The following is a 17,323-nucleotide window of genomic DNA, read 5'->3' on the forward strand; positions in this document are numbered from 1 at the left end:
CTCTTGCAGAACCACGCCCCCACTGTCTAATCGAGTATAGCAACTGGTGTTGCTACAAACGCACCTGTAGTCGTCCTCCCTACAGAGCGCCGGATTGGTTTACACTCCTAGTGCGCCGATCGGGTAGGTACGTCACGCGGTCCCAGGAAGTGGGCGGGCTAACTCCCGGAAGCGCACGGAGCCGCAGCAATGGCGGCGCGCACTCGATTGTCGATATGTAGACAGTGGGGAGTGGTGAGTAGTTCTAATATGTATATATTGAACTCTCTTGTTGCATTATCTTTGATACCGTTTGTGGTCTCTGAGGAAGCATTTGTACAGTAAAACGGCTGTAAGGCCATTATCTTTGCCTATACTTTACTTGGTATGCCTGTAACGCCTGGTGTGTCACAATAAATCTTATGAGCAGAGCTGGTGCTCCGTCTTTTTTCATCTACATTACCTCATTGAAAAATCATACATGATTCCAAACATTTTTTACAAAATAAATAACTGCAAAGTGGGGTGTGTATAATTATTCGGCCCCCTTTGATCTGAGTGCAGTCAGTTGCCTATAGACATTGCCTGATGAGTGCTAATAACTAAATAGAGTGCACCTGTGTGTAATCTAATGTCAGTACAAATACAGCTGCTCTGTGAGGGCCTCAGAGGTTGTCTAAGAGAATATTGGGAGCAACAACACCGTGAAGTCCAAAGAACACACAAGACAGTTCAGGGATCAAGTTATTGAGAAATTTAAAGCAGGCTTAGGCTACAAAAAGATTTCCAAAGCCTTGAACATCCCACGGAGCACTGTTCAAGCGATCATTCAGAAATGGAAGGAGTATGGCACAACTGTAAAACCTACCAAGACAAGGCCATCCACCTAAACTCACAAGCCGAACAAGGAGAGCGCTGATCAGAAATGCAGTCAAGAGGCCTATGGTGACTCTGGACTAGCTGCAGAGATCTACAGCTCAGGTGGGAGACTCTGTCCATAGGACAACTATTAGTCATGCACTGTACAAAGTTGGCCTTTATGGAAGAGTGGCAAGAAGTAAGGCATTGTTAATAAAAAGCATAAGAAGTCCCGTTTGCAGTTTGCCACAAGCCATGTGGGGGACACAGCAACCGTGTGGAAGAAGGTGCTCTGGTCAGATGAGACCAAAATGGAACTTTTTGGCCAAAATGCAAAACGCTATGTGTGGCGGAAAACACACTGCACATCACTCTGAACACACCATCCCCACTGTCAAATATGGTGGTGGCAGCATCATGCTCGGGAGGTGCATCTCTTCAGCAGGGACAGGAAAGCTGGTCAGAGTTGATGGGAAGATGGATGGAGCCAAATACAGGGCAAACTTGGAAGAAAACCTCTTGGAGACTGCATAAGACTTGAGACTGGGACGGAGGTTCACCTTCCAGCAGGACAATGACCCCAAACATAAAGCCAGGGCAACAATGGAATGGTTTAAAACAAAACATATCTATGTGTTAGAATGGCCCAGTCAAAGTCCAGATCTAAATCCAATCGAGAATTTGTGGCAAGATCTGAAAACTGCTGTTCACAAACTCTGTCCATCTAATCTGACTGAGCTGGAGCTGTTTTGCAAAGAAGAATGGGCAAGGATTTCAGTCTCTAGATGTGCAAAGCTGGTAGAGACATTCCCTAAAAGACTGGCAGCTGTAATTGCAGCAAAAGGTGGTTCTACAAGGTATTGACTCAGGGGGCCAAATAATTACGCACACCCCACTTTGCAGTTATTTATTTGTAAAAAATGTTTGGAATTATGTATGATTTTCGATCCACTTCTCACATGTACACCCCCTTGTAATGGTCTTTCACGTGGAATTCCAATAAAATTGATGCATGTTTGTGGCAGTAATGTGACAAAATGTGGAAAACTTCAAGGGGGCCGAATACTTTTGCAACCCACTGTATACATTGTTTTTTCGCCCCAATTTCATTCTTTTCCTTTCTTTGGGTGGTGCTTTTTGCTAAGAATTATTTTATTTTATATGCATTTTAATGGAAATAAAAAGAGAAAAATTGAAAAAAATTATTTTCTTAGTTTTCAGCCATTGTAGTTTTAAAATAAAATCCACACCTTTTATTTGCCTAATTGTCCCAGCTATCACAACATATAAATTATGTCCCTAATACAATGTATGGGGGGAATATTTTATTTGGAAATAAAGGGTTTCTTTTTTTTGTTGCTTTTTTCAGTGTGCCCAATCAATCATTACAAGCCCACATAGCATACCCATACCCATTACATGCCCACATAGCATACATATATAAAAAGCTAAGCCCCTAACCTAACAATTTATGAATACTCTTTTAAATTCTGCCCCTTTAGCATTTTTTTATTTACATTTTTTATTTTTTGGATTATAGGGGGCAGAAAAGAGTTAATTATATTTTTTTTTATATGTGTAAAGTTTTATTTGGTGGACACATATAATAGAGTAGTGCCCTATTATATTTCTCCACTAGATTGCACCATTAAGTATAAGAAAACTGAATCACAGCTTTCTATCCTAAAATGAAATTGAAAGTTGTGGGTTCCCCTTTAATGTTTTTCACTGAATAATCTCGGCTGTTTATTGCAGCAGAGATTATTCATATATCCGGCACTTAGATTGGCTTTGGGAACATATGTTCCCATTCACCAATCTGCCCTGTAGCTTAGTCTCATCAGCAGAATAGATGTATTGTTACTTATTTTCCTTAGCCCTCTCCAGCCTGGGAAAACTTTAATAAATTGGACTCTAATTGTCCTTTGCAGTGGATTCTGGGTGTTATTTTCTCTGATATTTGTTCAAGATTCGTCAAGTTGATGGTGACAGGAAAAATGGAATGTATGGGGCTGAATGCTAATACAGATCATCCCCTATTTACAAACTGGTTCTGTTCCAGGATATTCTGTGTAAGTAGAATTTGCTTGTAAGCTGAGTCATATGTGAAAGGTGGATACTTTACTTTCAGAAAACTCAGGATTTGGACAAATAGCATAAACAATGTTACAGGTTATACAATACTGTAACATGTAATAACAAAATACAGTATGTTTTGTCCATGAATACAACTTTGTATCCATGAAACAATGTTACTCGAGTAATTTGTAAGTAGGGAACTGTCTGTATTCCCCTGACATGCAAATATCCAATGACCTAGGGAGGGAATGAAATCCAGCCAGATAAAGTGTCTAGCTGCTGGTTGGTTTAGCAGCTGCTACTTTGGATTGGCTGTTTTATTCTCATCCTGGATCAGTATAACAAAGCAGATGGGCACGGCACTCAGCCATAGCCACGTCTTCAGCTCTTGAGGAAAGAATGGGCACCATGCACAGAATATAAAACAGATGACGAACAGTGAGTATTGGGGTAATGTTAATGGTTAGACATGCATTAAGATTGCTTAACAGTGATTCTTTACTGTAACTTTGTATAGAAGGGGCTAATGTTAGTATAGGGCAGCACAACTTAATGCACCTATAAAGCCAAATGTCCATTTTGTCTATCTATTTACCGCTTAGACCTTGCGAAAATTTCTGAAGCACTAAGATGAGCCATCTATAATTTAAAATTACAGCAGCCTCGGTTTCCATCTGCATCCCTCACACAATAACCAAACACAAGCAGTGGTTCTGTTGGATCTGTTTTTATGCAGCCACCATACTCTGTATTTGGGGTTCATTTCTTCTAAATCTGAATGACAAATAAATATAAAATATGCAACTTTATTAAATATGCAAACATCACTGCATAAAGGGCTTAAAAACTGAAAACTGTATACAAGGGAGTATAAGTTTTAACTACTTCCTTAGCACTGGTTATTTACCCTTAAAAACCACAGCAATTTTCACATATCACACTCCTCTCATTCATTCACCAATAAATGTATCACTACTTATCACACCAAAATGATCTATAAGATCTAATAATTATTTTAAATTAATTTTAAAGGGAATAAGAAGAAAACAAATTAATGGGGGATTTATTTTTTAATGTATGTGAAGGTGTTTTTACCTTTTGACCACTAGATGTCCCCACACACAACGTGTGGGGACATCTAGTATGTGTTTTACTTTCACTTTTGAATAACCACAGGGATTCTGTTGATGCCACTGATAATTTGTTACCTTGATTGGCTTTGGGAACATATGTTCCCATTTACCAATCACGAACTGGCGGGATAGCGATGGGTACGGGCGGCAATGGAAAACACTGAAAACTTGCCCCGATCTGCAAGTTTTTAGGGGTGTATATATATATATATATATATATATATATATATATATATATATATATATGTACCAGCAATCTGGTTAATTATTACCAGGAAGTTATTATGGTATACTAATGACATTTTGCCAGTGTGATTATTGGTCCATGTTGTGTGATGTTGAGAAAATCATCTTATTGTATCCTTTTGTTTTCTTTTACAGATTGTACCAGAAGTGACTAAAGTGTGAGATAGAAAAGACTGAATTTCGCAGTGTGATAAAGTTCCGGGATTTGAAGGGTAATAGTGCCTGGCAAATTCATGATGAGATGATGGCAGTTTATGGAAGTGATTGCTATAAGTGAGACAATTCACTATTGTGAGTTGGAAATGGTATTTCCAAAGTGGTCACATGTCCCTCACAGATGAGCCAAGACCTGGAGTACCATCACTGACAGACGATGTGGCCACAGTGAAGAAAGTGGAGTGTTTAAAGGACAAATGAAGCTGGATATTGGATATGAAGACTGCCATATTTATTTCCTTTTAAGCAATGCCAATTGCCTGGCTATCCGGATGAGCCTCTGCCTTGAATACTTTCAGCCATAGACCTTGAACAAACATGCAGCAGATCAGATGTTTCTGACAGATCTGACAAGATTAACTGCATGCGTGTTTCTGGTGTTATTCAGACACTGTTGCAGCCAAATAGATCAGCAGGGCTGCCAGGCAACCAGTATTGTTTATAAAGAATTAAATATGGCAGCCTTATGTTTTTCTCACTTCAGTTGTCCTTTAATCCTGGGAGAAGATGAACAACCATCCATAATGATCAAGAGTGTGTGGAAAATGATGCAAGATGAACTGCACAAGATGTCTGCATGCCGGGTTCCATGTTTGCTAAACCATTTCCAGGAAAAAACACGGCAAGACCTTTCAAGACATATGTTGACACAGTTGGAACAGGATGAAGAGGATTTTTTTTAGTCAGGCACTATTACCCTTCAATTGCAGTAGCTTTATCACGCTGCGAGCCTCAGTCTATTCCACCTCACAATTTAGTCACTTCTGGCACAATCTGTAAAAGAAATAAAGGATGTAATGAGCTGATTTTCTCAACATCATGCACTTAGGGGCCAATGATGACACTGACAACTTTTCATCAGTATACCATAATAACTTCCTGGTGATAATTAAAACTTTACGATGCCTCTTGGTTCTGGTATATATTACCCACTTAAAATAGCCATAGCCAGAATGGATTGTACACTTTGTGAACCATAAGTACAGTGTCAACTGAAAACCCCAGGGTTATGCATGAATACCCACACAGGTTGTCGTGAATGTTGGCCTCAATAACAAAACCAAAAGCACAAAACTCATTGGAAGTCAATGTAATGCATTCTGAATGTTAATGTAGGAGGGATGTGATTACTATATAGCCTGTTAGGTGTGGGCAGTTCGCATAGTCTCACCCAGACCATATGGCTGGCATCTTTAAGGCTTGCTTGGGGAACACCTAAGAATTCACCTGAATTTTAATTTGCTTTTGTTTTCCTCACAGACAGGGATGTAAGATGTGCACTTCTCAGTATATTTATATGTGTGGCATGAAAGCTTTAAACCTTTTCCCTTCTCCACCCATTCACCCCCTTACTCCCCACACGACTGCAGTGTCATTGTTACTGCAAGCTTTGCATCTCTCGGACCTTTCAGCATGGAAGCTGCATTAGTCGCCTCACAGTCACAGCTCCTGTTCCATGGTGCTGAAGTATGTTTATGTTACACTGACAGTACTAATATTGTTCCTGGAACAATAGGAGTATTGTTCATCATTTACTGTGAACTGTTACAGACGTCAAGAGGATCCCTTATCAGGTCAAAATGCAGCCCCTGAGAAGAAGAGCCTTCCTACTTCAAGGTAACTACAGGCCACCCTGTATTCTCCTACAACAGCTAGAAAAACTGCTAGATATCCTAAATGTAGTTAATTGCGGGGAATCTAAAGCAGGGATCATGAGGGAGTAGAACCCATGGCTTTCTCAGGGCTCTTAAAACATAACAGACTACATACTGTAACATATACAATGAAAACCCCAGTAACGGTAAAAACCATCTGTGGCCAGTGTGTTTGTTCTTCAAGATGCACATACAACTATTTCAGGTATATGTATGTGCAGATATACAAATATGCAGATAATAAGTCTGCATTGAGGGCGTGATATGGGATAGGACTATAGATACTAGAAATACTTCTTAATTATAAACTCCAGAAGTAGGGAGCATCCACTATTTCCAAAAAGCTGGAAAAGGAGAAGACAAGCAAAGACACTATGGTGAAATGCTGACCATATTGCTGTTTCTGAATGAATGTACAGTAATTAGTCCCTTATTTCTCCTGTGGTGAAGCATGTTCCTTCAAAGGTCTCAGGAATTAGGTGATGGCTCTCTGAACATATCATATTACCCAATCATTTATTATAGAGTGCCACTTTTCAATTCATTCATGCAGTATTATTCCTATTGTTGAAAAGGAACTTCAATCCAGAAACAAACAAACCTAAGGGTGAGTTCCCTCAAAAGGTAATTCCGCACATACCTTTTGAATGCACATTTCATGCTATCTTTGGAATATATTGACTTTTATCACTGTCCACTTCTGCATTGAAGAAGTGTGAGAAGGATACATGTTTCAGCTGAGGGTGACTGCTTTTCTTAGCGGTGTAAAGATTTTCATTCTCTAAAGGAGCTTAGAGGCAGAAATAACACTTTAGTGCTGTAGGAAGTGTCAGATGGCGCATGAGGTACGCAGGAAATGTCATGTTCAGAGTTTGCAGAAGGCCAGAGGTTACCCCCAATGAAACAGACAGAACATCATGCAATTCTGGCCAGCAGGGTGAGATTACAGAGTACACTAGTATAACCATGTTATTAAGGTATATAGATCAAGGCACAGGTGGGATAAAGGAAAGGAAGCGTTAGTCTTGGTTCGCTGTAAAAGTTATCCTGTTGTTAATGAGACTTTATATGATTACTGGGACTTCCATATGTATATGTAGTAAATGTTTTGTGTATAAACAGGCATGGACAGATCTGTTGGTATACCTCCACAAAAAAGAACCCACAGTCGTCTTTGATATAATTTGAAACTGACAAATGTAATCACCGCCCTTCATTGTATATTCCATTCAGATCCAATTTTTTCAAACAGCAGATTTCATTGCCACTCATGTGATGAATGGCACAAATGGCCTTTAGATTGGCATCAGACCTGGCAATGGACCCCAGAGCAGTACAGCACAACCGTGCAATAAAGATTTGGTGCAACTCCAACTGAGGTCAGCATAGCTTGAAGCCAGCCTAAAGTTAGCAAAACCATCAATAACCTTATCTACAAAAATGTTCCTCAAAAGGTGAAGCAAATTTAGCTAGTTCTTGTGATCTTTACCCCACTAATTTACAGTTTATAAAAATCTTGCCCTTTATCTGCATTCTCTATACGCAAACATTGCTGTCTAGAAATAATATTTCTTGTAATAAGTCAGCAAATCAGATAGTTTTCAGTGTATCCTGGACAAGTCCCCATTAGTTGCTCAAACATAAAATGTATACAGTAAAATGCTGAGGTTCCTTTCATACTGGTGCGTTGCGCTACCCTGTTTTGCTGCAGGGTAATGCTACGCCAATGAAAGTCTATGGGGCATTTCTTACCTGGAGCGTCGCGATGCGTTTCTGCCGGAAGTGTCTGATTTGCCACAAAGGCAACAACACGTTATTGGGCAACTTGCCCAGTGACGTATGGCGACTGGAAGTCATGTCATTCTATGGCGACGCAACTTTTATAAGAAATTTTGCAGTGCGCAAGCACGGAAGTGTACTTTTCAATACATTTCCGCACAATTCTAATATCGGCCATAGGAAGTGAGCACTAGAGAGCCTCTTTTCCTGCTTGGCCTGCAGCCAGAAGGGAAATTACCGCGCATTGCTGCGGGAATCCCTCCACTTTTTTTTCATTGCGGTGCAATGTGGTCATCGCACTGCAGCACTTCCATAATGCCGGTTTTCAGTGTGAAACTGGCCTGAGGATAAACCACACTTGTGTTTTTATTTTTTTAAGCTAGATATATTATACAAAAACGTACAGAGTAAACAAACTATGGAGTAAGGTAACTGGAAGGCAAACAAAGTACTTCTCTTTGAAAAATGGCCGTGGCTTTCACAGACTACAGTTCGTCCTTCATAGGAGGGAAATACATTGACTCTCCTTTCTGTGGTTTTCACTCTTCCACTAAAACCCTTGGAAACTTCATCTTTATATAACCTGTCACAAAAAGTATGAAGTTGAGATCACATGGAAATACCATTGTTTTGAATCAATGTTCAAAGCATTTGTCAGCCTTTCACAAAGTAACATATGCAGAAATCAACCCTACAAAAAAATTGTACCCCACCTTGGAACATTATAGTCCTGTTGGGTCTTCTTTGTTGAGCCCATTGCCACTCAAAAAGTAACAGATGGAGCAGTCAAACACTGATGGACCATGACTTTGGAGTTCAGCTTGTAAGTTGTCCTTGGCTTTTTATCTACCAGTCTCACAATCCTTCTGCCCATTCTGGAGCTCGTTTTCCCCTTTGCAGCCATGTCCCAGGAGGTTGGTTGTTGTCACATGGACCTTCAACTTCTTAATATCTTAACTGTTGCCACAGGAACATTAAGCTGCTTGGAGATGGTCTTACAGCCGTTGCCTTTAACATGCTTGTCTGTAATTTTCTTTCTCATCTCCTCAGACAACTCTCTCATTTGCTTTATTTGAGATATGCTCAGCGTGAGACATATGATGATACCAAACAGCAAAATGACTACCTTTCTCCATTTAAATAGCCTAAATGACCAGTTGCATGATTGGAGATGTGTAACACTAATGACAGAAAACAACTAGTTTGAAAATCACTCTAATCCAGTTAATTATGAGCTTTTAAATTGGTGCCAAGAAATGTGTTCATGCCATTTTAGAATATCTCTTTTCATACTTTCTTTGCTTTACTCACGGACATATCCACAGTGTGCAGGGATACATGGGACAATGGCTTTTCATTTTATCACTTTTCTGATTGCATAAAACACTTCGTCAATGTCCAGTTAAGGTACCAACAAATGTGTTCACACCTGTAATCACCTGTAATATATGTGTCATGTGATTCCTATGTACCCCCCTCCTCCCCATCATGTTCATGATATATTTGAAGTGAAATTCCCTCTCGGTTAAACAAAATTGCTATTAAATGCATCAGTGGTACACAAGTCATTATGAAATTAAATGTTATTAAAAACAATCTTTACATTAAAGTTTGCAGCCTGCTGTGTGTTTCTTAAAGGGGCTGGTCACGGAAATAGCAATATGTTTCATGCAATAAGTCTTTACTCTTTAGTGATCTGTGTAATATACAGACTGGCCAAGTACACAACCCTGATATCTACAAACAGCAGAATGTATTGCTACTCTGAAGATGTACACTGGTTCTAATCGATAAACTGACACATTGGGGTTGATTCATAAAGCCGTGCTACCTCATAGCACTGCCGCGCTATGCTTCGGGTGCGGTTTGCCGTGCATAAAACATTACGCGCACTATAACAAACTTGTGCCGCGTGAACGCACGCAAATGTTTGTTGTAGCGCACGTAAAGTTTTATGCGCTGTAAACTGTGCGGGAAGCATAGTGTGGCTATGAGATAGCATGGCTTTGTGAATCAACACCATGCAGTGCTCACATTGCTGACAGTAAAGATAAGCTACGCATGCATCTGCCTCTGCAGATACAGCAGACATACAACATTTGAAAACAAAACGTTAAAACATCTTTTTGTGTGTATAGATCTGAACCAAGGGGTTGCTTTTATCACCAAGAGTGGAATATCACTTAAATGTCTTCATGATGGAACCGTGTCCTCTGTTTTTTCCTAGAGGAGAGTTTTCACTACTGATAGAGCTGTAAGCTTCACTTCTTATTTAGGCTTTCTTTGTGTGGTCATGAGGTCAAAATGACCACCCACTCCTCTGCCCCTTTTCTCTTCCTCTTTGGTACCTCATCCTTGCATTGCTTTCTGGAAGGGGGCAATGTTCTTTATGAGATGGGATTGTGGCATGGGCTGTTCTGGTCTCCTCTCCTGCAGTGTACTCTGGGAGGGGGTGTGGGATGCCAGTCATCCTTGTTTCACTGTTGACTTGTTCAGGGGCTGTGGCCTATGGAAGAGGGTATAGTTTATGGAAAACATGCCAGTGACTCTAAGGCAGGTACTGCAGGGGTCTTGAGACCAAGTGGCCTAATGACCATGTGAAAAAAAACCTTAAAACAGTGGTATCCGAAACCTTGTTTTAGTTACAGTAATTTTTCTGAGTTGGTTGGGAGGAGGTAGTGCTCCAGGTACATGCCTATGATTGGGCTTTGACTACTTTGAGCATTAATACAAAAATTACTGTGCGTGTTTGTGTGTGTTTTGTAAATTTACTGTGTAGTGCCATTCACCTTGTTTTATTAAATTGTTCTATATGCATTCTAATAAAACAGCTGTGACTCTTTTATATATGCGTTATAACCCTGTGGCTGTATTCTTGTGTTTATCCTATTTATGTCATTAACACCCAGGTAGTATAACGATGAATATTCTCATTTCTAAATTTCACAAAAAGAAAGTAGGGAGAAACTGGAAATGTGTTACAATCTGTTAACTTGACGCTTTACAAATAACTGAAGAAAAACATTTCATTTTAGGTATAAGAAAACACAGGAAACCCTGAGCCAAGCTGGGATGAAAGCATCTGCTGCAATAACTAACGTGGGAAGTGCAATTGGCAAGAAGCTAGGAGATATGAGGTACCTACATTACATGCTTTTATCACTTCATATCCAATCATTCTGTCTTTGGCTATTGTATTTTTTTTTTACTTTTTGGTGTACCAGAAGTCACAAGCATTTAAAATGAAAATGCAATTTGTTGAGGAGAAATATTATAAAGGACTAGCTGAAGACCCGGCATTGCTCGGGTATGTATTTGGTTGTTTTGGGGTCTGGCCACTTTTTCTAACTGACACACTGTCATTCAATCATAGTTTGTGAGCTTTGGGGTCCTTGGAATCAATAATGTGAGAATGGGAGCAGTTTACATTTTCCCATGGAAATCATGCAAACAAATTAGAATGGCTGTTTGAGGCTCATCCCCCTTTTCTGAATTTGAACCTCTGAGGCCTCTGCCATTTTAACAGTGTAAGAATAGCAGCAATTTAAATATTCCCCTTGAAAATCAATAGGTGAATTTTCATTAGCTGTTGTAGGCCCCGCTCACTTTCTTGAATATGAATGGCAGTCACCCAGTGACCAATTGTGCAAAGTTTGACAACCCTGCCATTAAGATTGTAAAAATGGATGCAATTCAAATTTTCACGTGTAAAAATTTGGTTGTTGCTGGCTCCTCTTACTTTTTTCTAACCTTGACACACAGTCATTCAATGCGAAGCGCTCCGGGAGAGGCGGCCCGCTTCCGTCCACGCTCCAGTCCCGAGGTGAGCGGCTCTACGTGCTGGGTCCCCCGGCTATCCCAGGCCGACCTGGGCTCCTCGGCACTGCAGTATCATCACGTTTAGGGGGAAATCTGTCTTATGGTGGTCATACATGGTACAATAAAAACGTTTGATTATCCAGTTTATTCGATCTAAATGATTGAATCAAATGAAAGTTGAAAATATTTTTTTTTTCGATCAAGAAATTTGAACGATTATCCCATTTTTTTCGAGAAAAATTAGATCGGACATGCTGGAAAAATCTTTATATTCGATCTAACGGAATAATCAAACTAAATTATCTAATCGAAAAAAAATGAAAAATTGTACCATGTATGGCCACCTTTAGAGGAGTTCAGTCATAATCCCACAGATGGTAGCTTCGCCCCGTTGGCTCCTCAGCCAAGTACATTCACAAATTACCAAATTTGTGTACTTTGGGGTCCTTGGCATCAATAATGTGAGAATGAAAGCCAAACAAATCTGATTGGCTGTTTGAGAACCTTGCGATTAACAATCTAAGAATGGATACAGTTTACATTTTCCCATTTAAACTGAATGGCTGAAATTTGATTGGCTGTTTTATGCTCTGCTCGCTTTTCCTGAATTTTTAATTTCTGTCACCAAGTGACCAACTCTGCCAAGTTTGGGGACTCTTTTTCTATTGATGTGAAATCTGATTGGCTGTTTGTGATTCCGCCCAGGTGTGCAGGGCAGGGGGGGCATCAGACCCCCCAAAAATATCTTCACAGGTAGTAAGGGACCTGTATACCAAGTTTTGTTGAAATCTGTCAAGATGTTTTTGAGTGATAGCGGCACATACATACAAACATACACACACACGTCCAATTTTATATATACTGTACAGAATAAATGGAAAACTTGATTTCAGCTAGTTTCCATTTTGTGCGCATGAAATGCAGCCAGCTGCAATTAATCATGAATAAATAAACAGGGAGAGGGATTTACATTATAGTCACCTGTGGGTTGCTAAGCAACACACAACACTATCACGTCATGTGCGTGGCCAAACAATCAAGCATTTCCTGTACTCCATGGCTCCGTCCCTCCCAGTTAAAAGACGCTGTTTTCTCTTTCAACGTTAGCTTTCATTAGTACAGTGCATAGCTGCAAGCCCGTAAGGCCTGTCTCCTGACCATAGTTGCTTTGCCTGAATTTTATCTCTTCCTACACTCTTTGCATTTCCCATGCGGGTCACAAATAACAGGCAAAAGATAAATAATTGAAAAGATAATTTTAATAACATTAGCGTACAAAAAAGATGCACAGCACTGCCGTAGGCTAATGCTGGGGATACACGGTACGTTTCTGTACCGTGTATCGACCAGCTGATAATATTCAGCTGGCCCGATCATGCCACTTGACCCGCGGCCGCTCGATTCCCGCCGGCGGACAATGACAGGGAATCGAGCGGCTGATAAGCACCGCCGACGGGGACGAGCGGGGAGTCGATTCGCGCACACGAGCGGGGACGCGGCGGGGGTCGATCCAGCGGCTAATCGGCCGCCGGGTCGACCCATGTATGCCCAGCATTATAGCATTTTTAACCACTTCCCGACCGCCGTATTGACAATTGGCGGCCGGGAAGTGGACCCCGCAAGGACCGCCGTATTGACAAATGGCGGCGGTCATTGTAGGGGCATGGGCGGAGCGATCGCGTCATCCGTGACGCGATCCTCCGCCGGCGCCTGTCTCCGCTCACCCGCCGCAACATCCCGCCGGCCATACGGAAGCGCCGGCGGGATGTTAACCCGACGATCGCCGCATACAAAGTGTATAATACACTTTGTAATGTTTACAAAGTGTATTATACAGGCTGCCTCCTGCCCTGGTGGTCCCAGTGTCCGAGGGACCACCAGGGCAGGCTGCAGCCACCCTATGTCGCACCCAAGCACACTGATTTCTCCTCCCCCTGCCCCAGATCGCCCACAGCACCCCTCAGACCCCCCCTGCCCACCCCCCAGACCCCAGTTTGCACCCAATCACCCCCCTAATCACCCATCAATCACTTCCTGTCACTATCTGTCAACGCTATTTTCCCCCCCCCTGCCCCCTCCTGATCACCCCCCCACCCCTCAGATTCTCCCCAGACCCCCCCCCCTGTGTACTGTATGCATCTATCCCCCCTGATCACCTGTCAATCACCCATCAATCACCCCCTGTTACTGCCACCCATCAATCAGCCCCTAACCTGCCCCTTGCGGGCAATCTGATCACCCACCCACACCGATAGATCGCCCGCAGATCCGACATCAGATCACCACCCAAGCGCAGTGTTTACATCTATTCTCTCCTCTAAACACCCACTAATTACCCATCAATCACCCATCAATCACCCCCTATCACTGTTACCCATCAGATCAGACCCTGATCTGCCCCTTGCGGGCACCCAATCACCCGCCTACATGCTCAGATTGCCCTCAGACCCCCCCTTATCAATTCACCAGGGCATTATTTACATCTGTCCTTCCCTGTAATAACCCACTGATCACCTGTCAATCACCTGTCAATCACCCCCTGTCACTGCCACCCATCAATCACCCCCTGTCACTGCCACCCATCAATCAGCCCCTAACCTGCCCCTTGCGGGCAATCTGATCACCCACCCACACCAATAGATCGCCCGCAGATCCGACATCAGATCACCACCCAAGCGCAGTGTTTACATCTATTGTCTCCTCTAAACACCCACTAATTACCCATCAATCACCCCTTATCACCACCTGTCACTGTTACCCATCAGATCAGACCCTAATCTGCCCCTTGCGGGCACCCAATCACCCGCCTACACGCTCAGATTGCCCTCAGACCCCCCCTTATCAATTCGCCAGGGCATTATTTACATCTGTCCTTCCCTGTAATAACCCACTGATCACCTGTCAATCACCCATCAATCACCCCCTGTCACTGCCACCCATCAATCACCCCCTGTCACTGCCACCCATCAATCAGCCCCTAACCTGCCCCTTGCGGGCAATCTGATCACCCACCCACACCAATAGATCGCCCGCAGATCCGACATTAGATTACCACCCAAGCGCAGTGTTTACATCTATTGTCTCCTCTAAACACCCACTAATTACCCATCAATCACCCCCTATCACCACCTGTCACTGTTACCAATCAGATCAGACCCTAATCGGCCCCTTGCGGGCACCCAATCACCCGCCTACACGCTCAGATTGCCCTCAGACCCCCCCTTATCAATTCGCCAGGGCATTATTTACATCTGTCCTTCCCTGTAATAACCCACTGATCACCTGTCAATCACCTGTCAATCACCCATCAATCACCCCCTGTCACTGCCACCCATCAATCACCCCCTGTCACTGCCACCCATCAATCAGCCCCTAACCTGCCCCTTGCGGGCAATCTGATCACCCACCCACACCAATAGATCGCCCGCAGATCCGACATCAGTTCACCTCCCAAGTGCAGTGTTTACATGTGTTCTCTCCTCCAAACACCCACTAATTACCCATCAATCACCCCCTGTCACTGCTACCCATCAGATTAGACCCCTATCTGCCCCTAGGGCACTCAATCACCCGCCCATACCCTCAGAACGCCCTCAGACCCCAGCCCTGATCACCTCGCCAGTGCATTGCTTGCATCTATTCCCCCCTCTAATCACACCTTGAGACACCCATCAATCACCTCCTGTCACCCCCTAGCACACCTACCCATCAGATCAGGCCCTAATTTGCCCCGTGTGGGCTCCTGATCACTCGGCCAAACCCTCAGATCCCCCTCAGACCCCCTTCCGATCACCTTCCCAGTGCATTGATTGCATCTATTTTCCCCTCTAACCACCCCCTGAGACACCCATCAATCACCTCCTGTCACCCAAGTTAGCGGAAATTGATTTTTATTGGTTTTTTTCACAAAGTGTCATTTTCCGCTAACTTGTGACAAAAAATAAAATCTTCTATGAACTCACCGTACTACTAACGGAATACCTTGGGGTGTCTTCTTTCTAAAATGGGGTCATTTGTGGGGTTCCTATACTGTCCTGGCATTTTAAGGGCCCTAAACCGTGAGGAGTAGTCTTGAAACGAAATTTCTCAAAATGACCTGTGAAATCCTAAAGGTACTCATTGGACTTGGGCCCCTTAGCGCAGTTAGGGTGCAAAAAAGTGCCACACATGTGGTATCGCCGTACTCAGGATAAGTAGTATAATGTGTTTTGGGGTGTATTTTTACACATACCCATGCTGAGTGGGAGAAATCTCTCTGTAAATGGACAATTGTGTGTAAAAAAAATTAAAAATTTGTCATTTACAGAGATATTTCTCCCACCCAGCATCGGTATGTGTAAAAATACACCCCAAAACACATTATACTACTTCTCCTGAGTACGGCAATACCACATGTGTGGCACTTTTTTGCAGCCTAACTGCGCTAAGGGGCCCAAAGTCCAATGAGCACCTTTAGGCTTTACAGGGGTGCTTACAAATTAGCACCCCCCAAAATGCGAGGACAGTAAACACACCCCACAAATGACCCCATTTTGGAAAGTAGACACTTCAAGGTATTCAGAGAGGGGCATGGTGAGTCCGTGGCAGATTTTATTTTTTTTTGTCGCAAGTTAGAAGAAATGGAAACTTTTTTTTTTTGTCACAAAGTGTCATTTTCCGCTTACTTGTGACAAAAATTAATATCTTCTATGAACTCACTATGCCTCTCGGTGAATACTTTGGGATGTCTTCTTTCCAAAATGGGGTCATTTGGGGGGTATTTATACTATCCTGGAATTCTAGCCCCTCATGAAACATGTCAGGTGGTCAGAAAAGTCATAGATGCTTGAAAATGGGAAAATTCACTTTTTGCACCATAGTTTGTAAACGCTATAACTTTTACCCAAACCAATAAATATACACTGAATGGGTTTTTTTTAATCAAAAACATGTTTGTCCACATTTTTCGCGCTGCATGTATACAGAAATTTTACTTTATTTGAAAAATGTCAGCACAGAAAGTTAAAAAAATCATTTTTTGCCAAAATTCATGTCTTTTTTGATGAATATAATAAAAAGTAAAAATCGCAGGAGCAATCAAATAGCACCAAAAGAAAGCTTTATTAGTGACAAGAAAAGGAGCCAAAATTCATTTAGGTGGTTGTATGAGCGAGCAATAAACCGTGAAAGCTGCAGTGGTCTGAATGAAAAAAAAGTGGCCGGTCCTTAAGGGGGGTGAAGCCCACGGTCCTCAAGTGGTTAATGAATGTGGAATTTCACTCGGAGAACTCACAGAAAACGATTAAAGAACTTATAAATGTGCTAAATCTGCCCCAGAGTTTTCCTGATGAATTATGTGTTTATAATCTATTTCTAATTTTGCCCCCTGCAGTGACTACAATTAGCAGTTCAGAGGCTAAATTTTCAAATAGCACATTAAAGAGGCTCTGTATTAAGAAAAACGTCCCCTGGGAGTTACTTACCTTGGGAGGGGGAAGTCTCTGGATCCTAACGAGGCTTTCCCCGTCCTCCAGTGTCCCGGGAATCTCCTACTGCAGCCCCCGAAGTGCAGTGATGTAA

The 17,323-nt window shown here is 42.3% G+C and overlaps 1 protein-coding gene across 6 annotated transcripts in view; it reads left to right on the forward strand.

The window, feature by feature from the left end:
* The window catches only part of TPD52L1 (TPD52 like 1), a 172,195-nt gene that overhangs the window by 122,739 nt on the left and 32,133 nt on the right, over positions 1-17,323 (forward strand). For 4 of the 6 annotated variants that reach the window (XM_068231460.1, XM_068231458.1, XM_068231461.1 and 1 more), the window contains exons 4-5: positions 6,063-6,128; positions 10,981-11,082. In XM_068231460.1, the coding sequence (XP_068087561.1) occupies positions 6,063-6,128; positions 10,981-11,082 (168 nt within the window). The remainder of the gene's footprint in view (positions 1-6,062; positions 6,129-10,980; positions 11,083-17,323) is intronic. The other 2 variants (XM_068231463.1, XM_068231464.1) reach the window with 1 other exon arrangement.

Source organism: Hyperolius riggenbachi, chromosome 4, assembly GCF_040937935.1.
Source record: "Hyperolius riggenbachi isolate aHypRig1 chromosome 4, aHypRig1.pri, whole genome shotgun sequence".
Taxonomy (NCBI): domain Eukaryota; kingdom Metazoa; phylum Chordata; class Amphibia; order Anura; family Hyperoliidae; genus Hyperolius; species Hyperolius riggenbachi.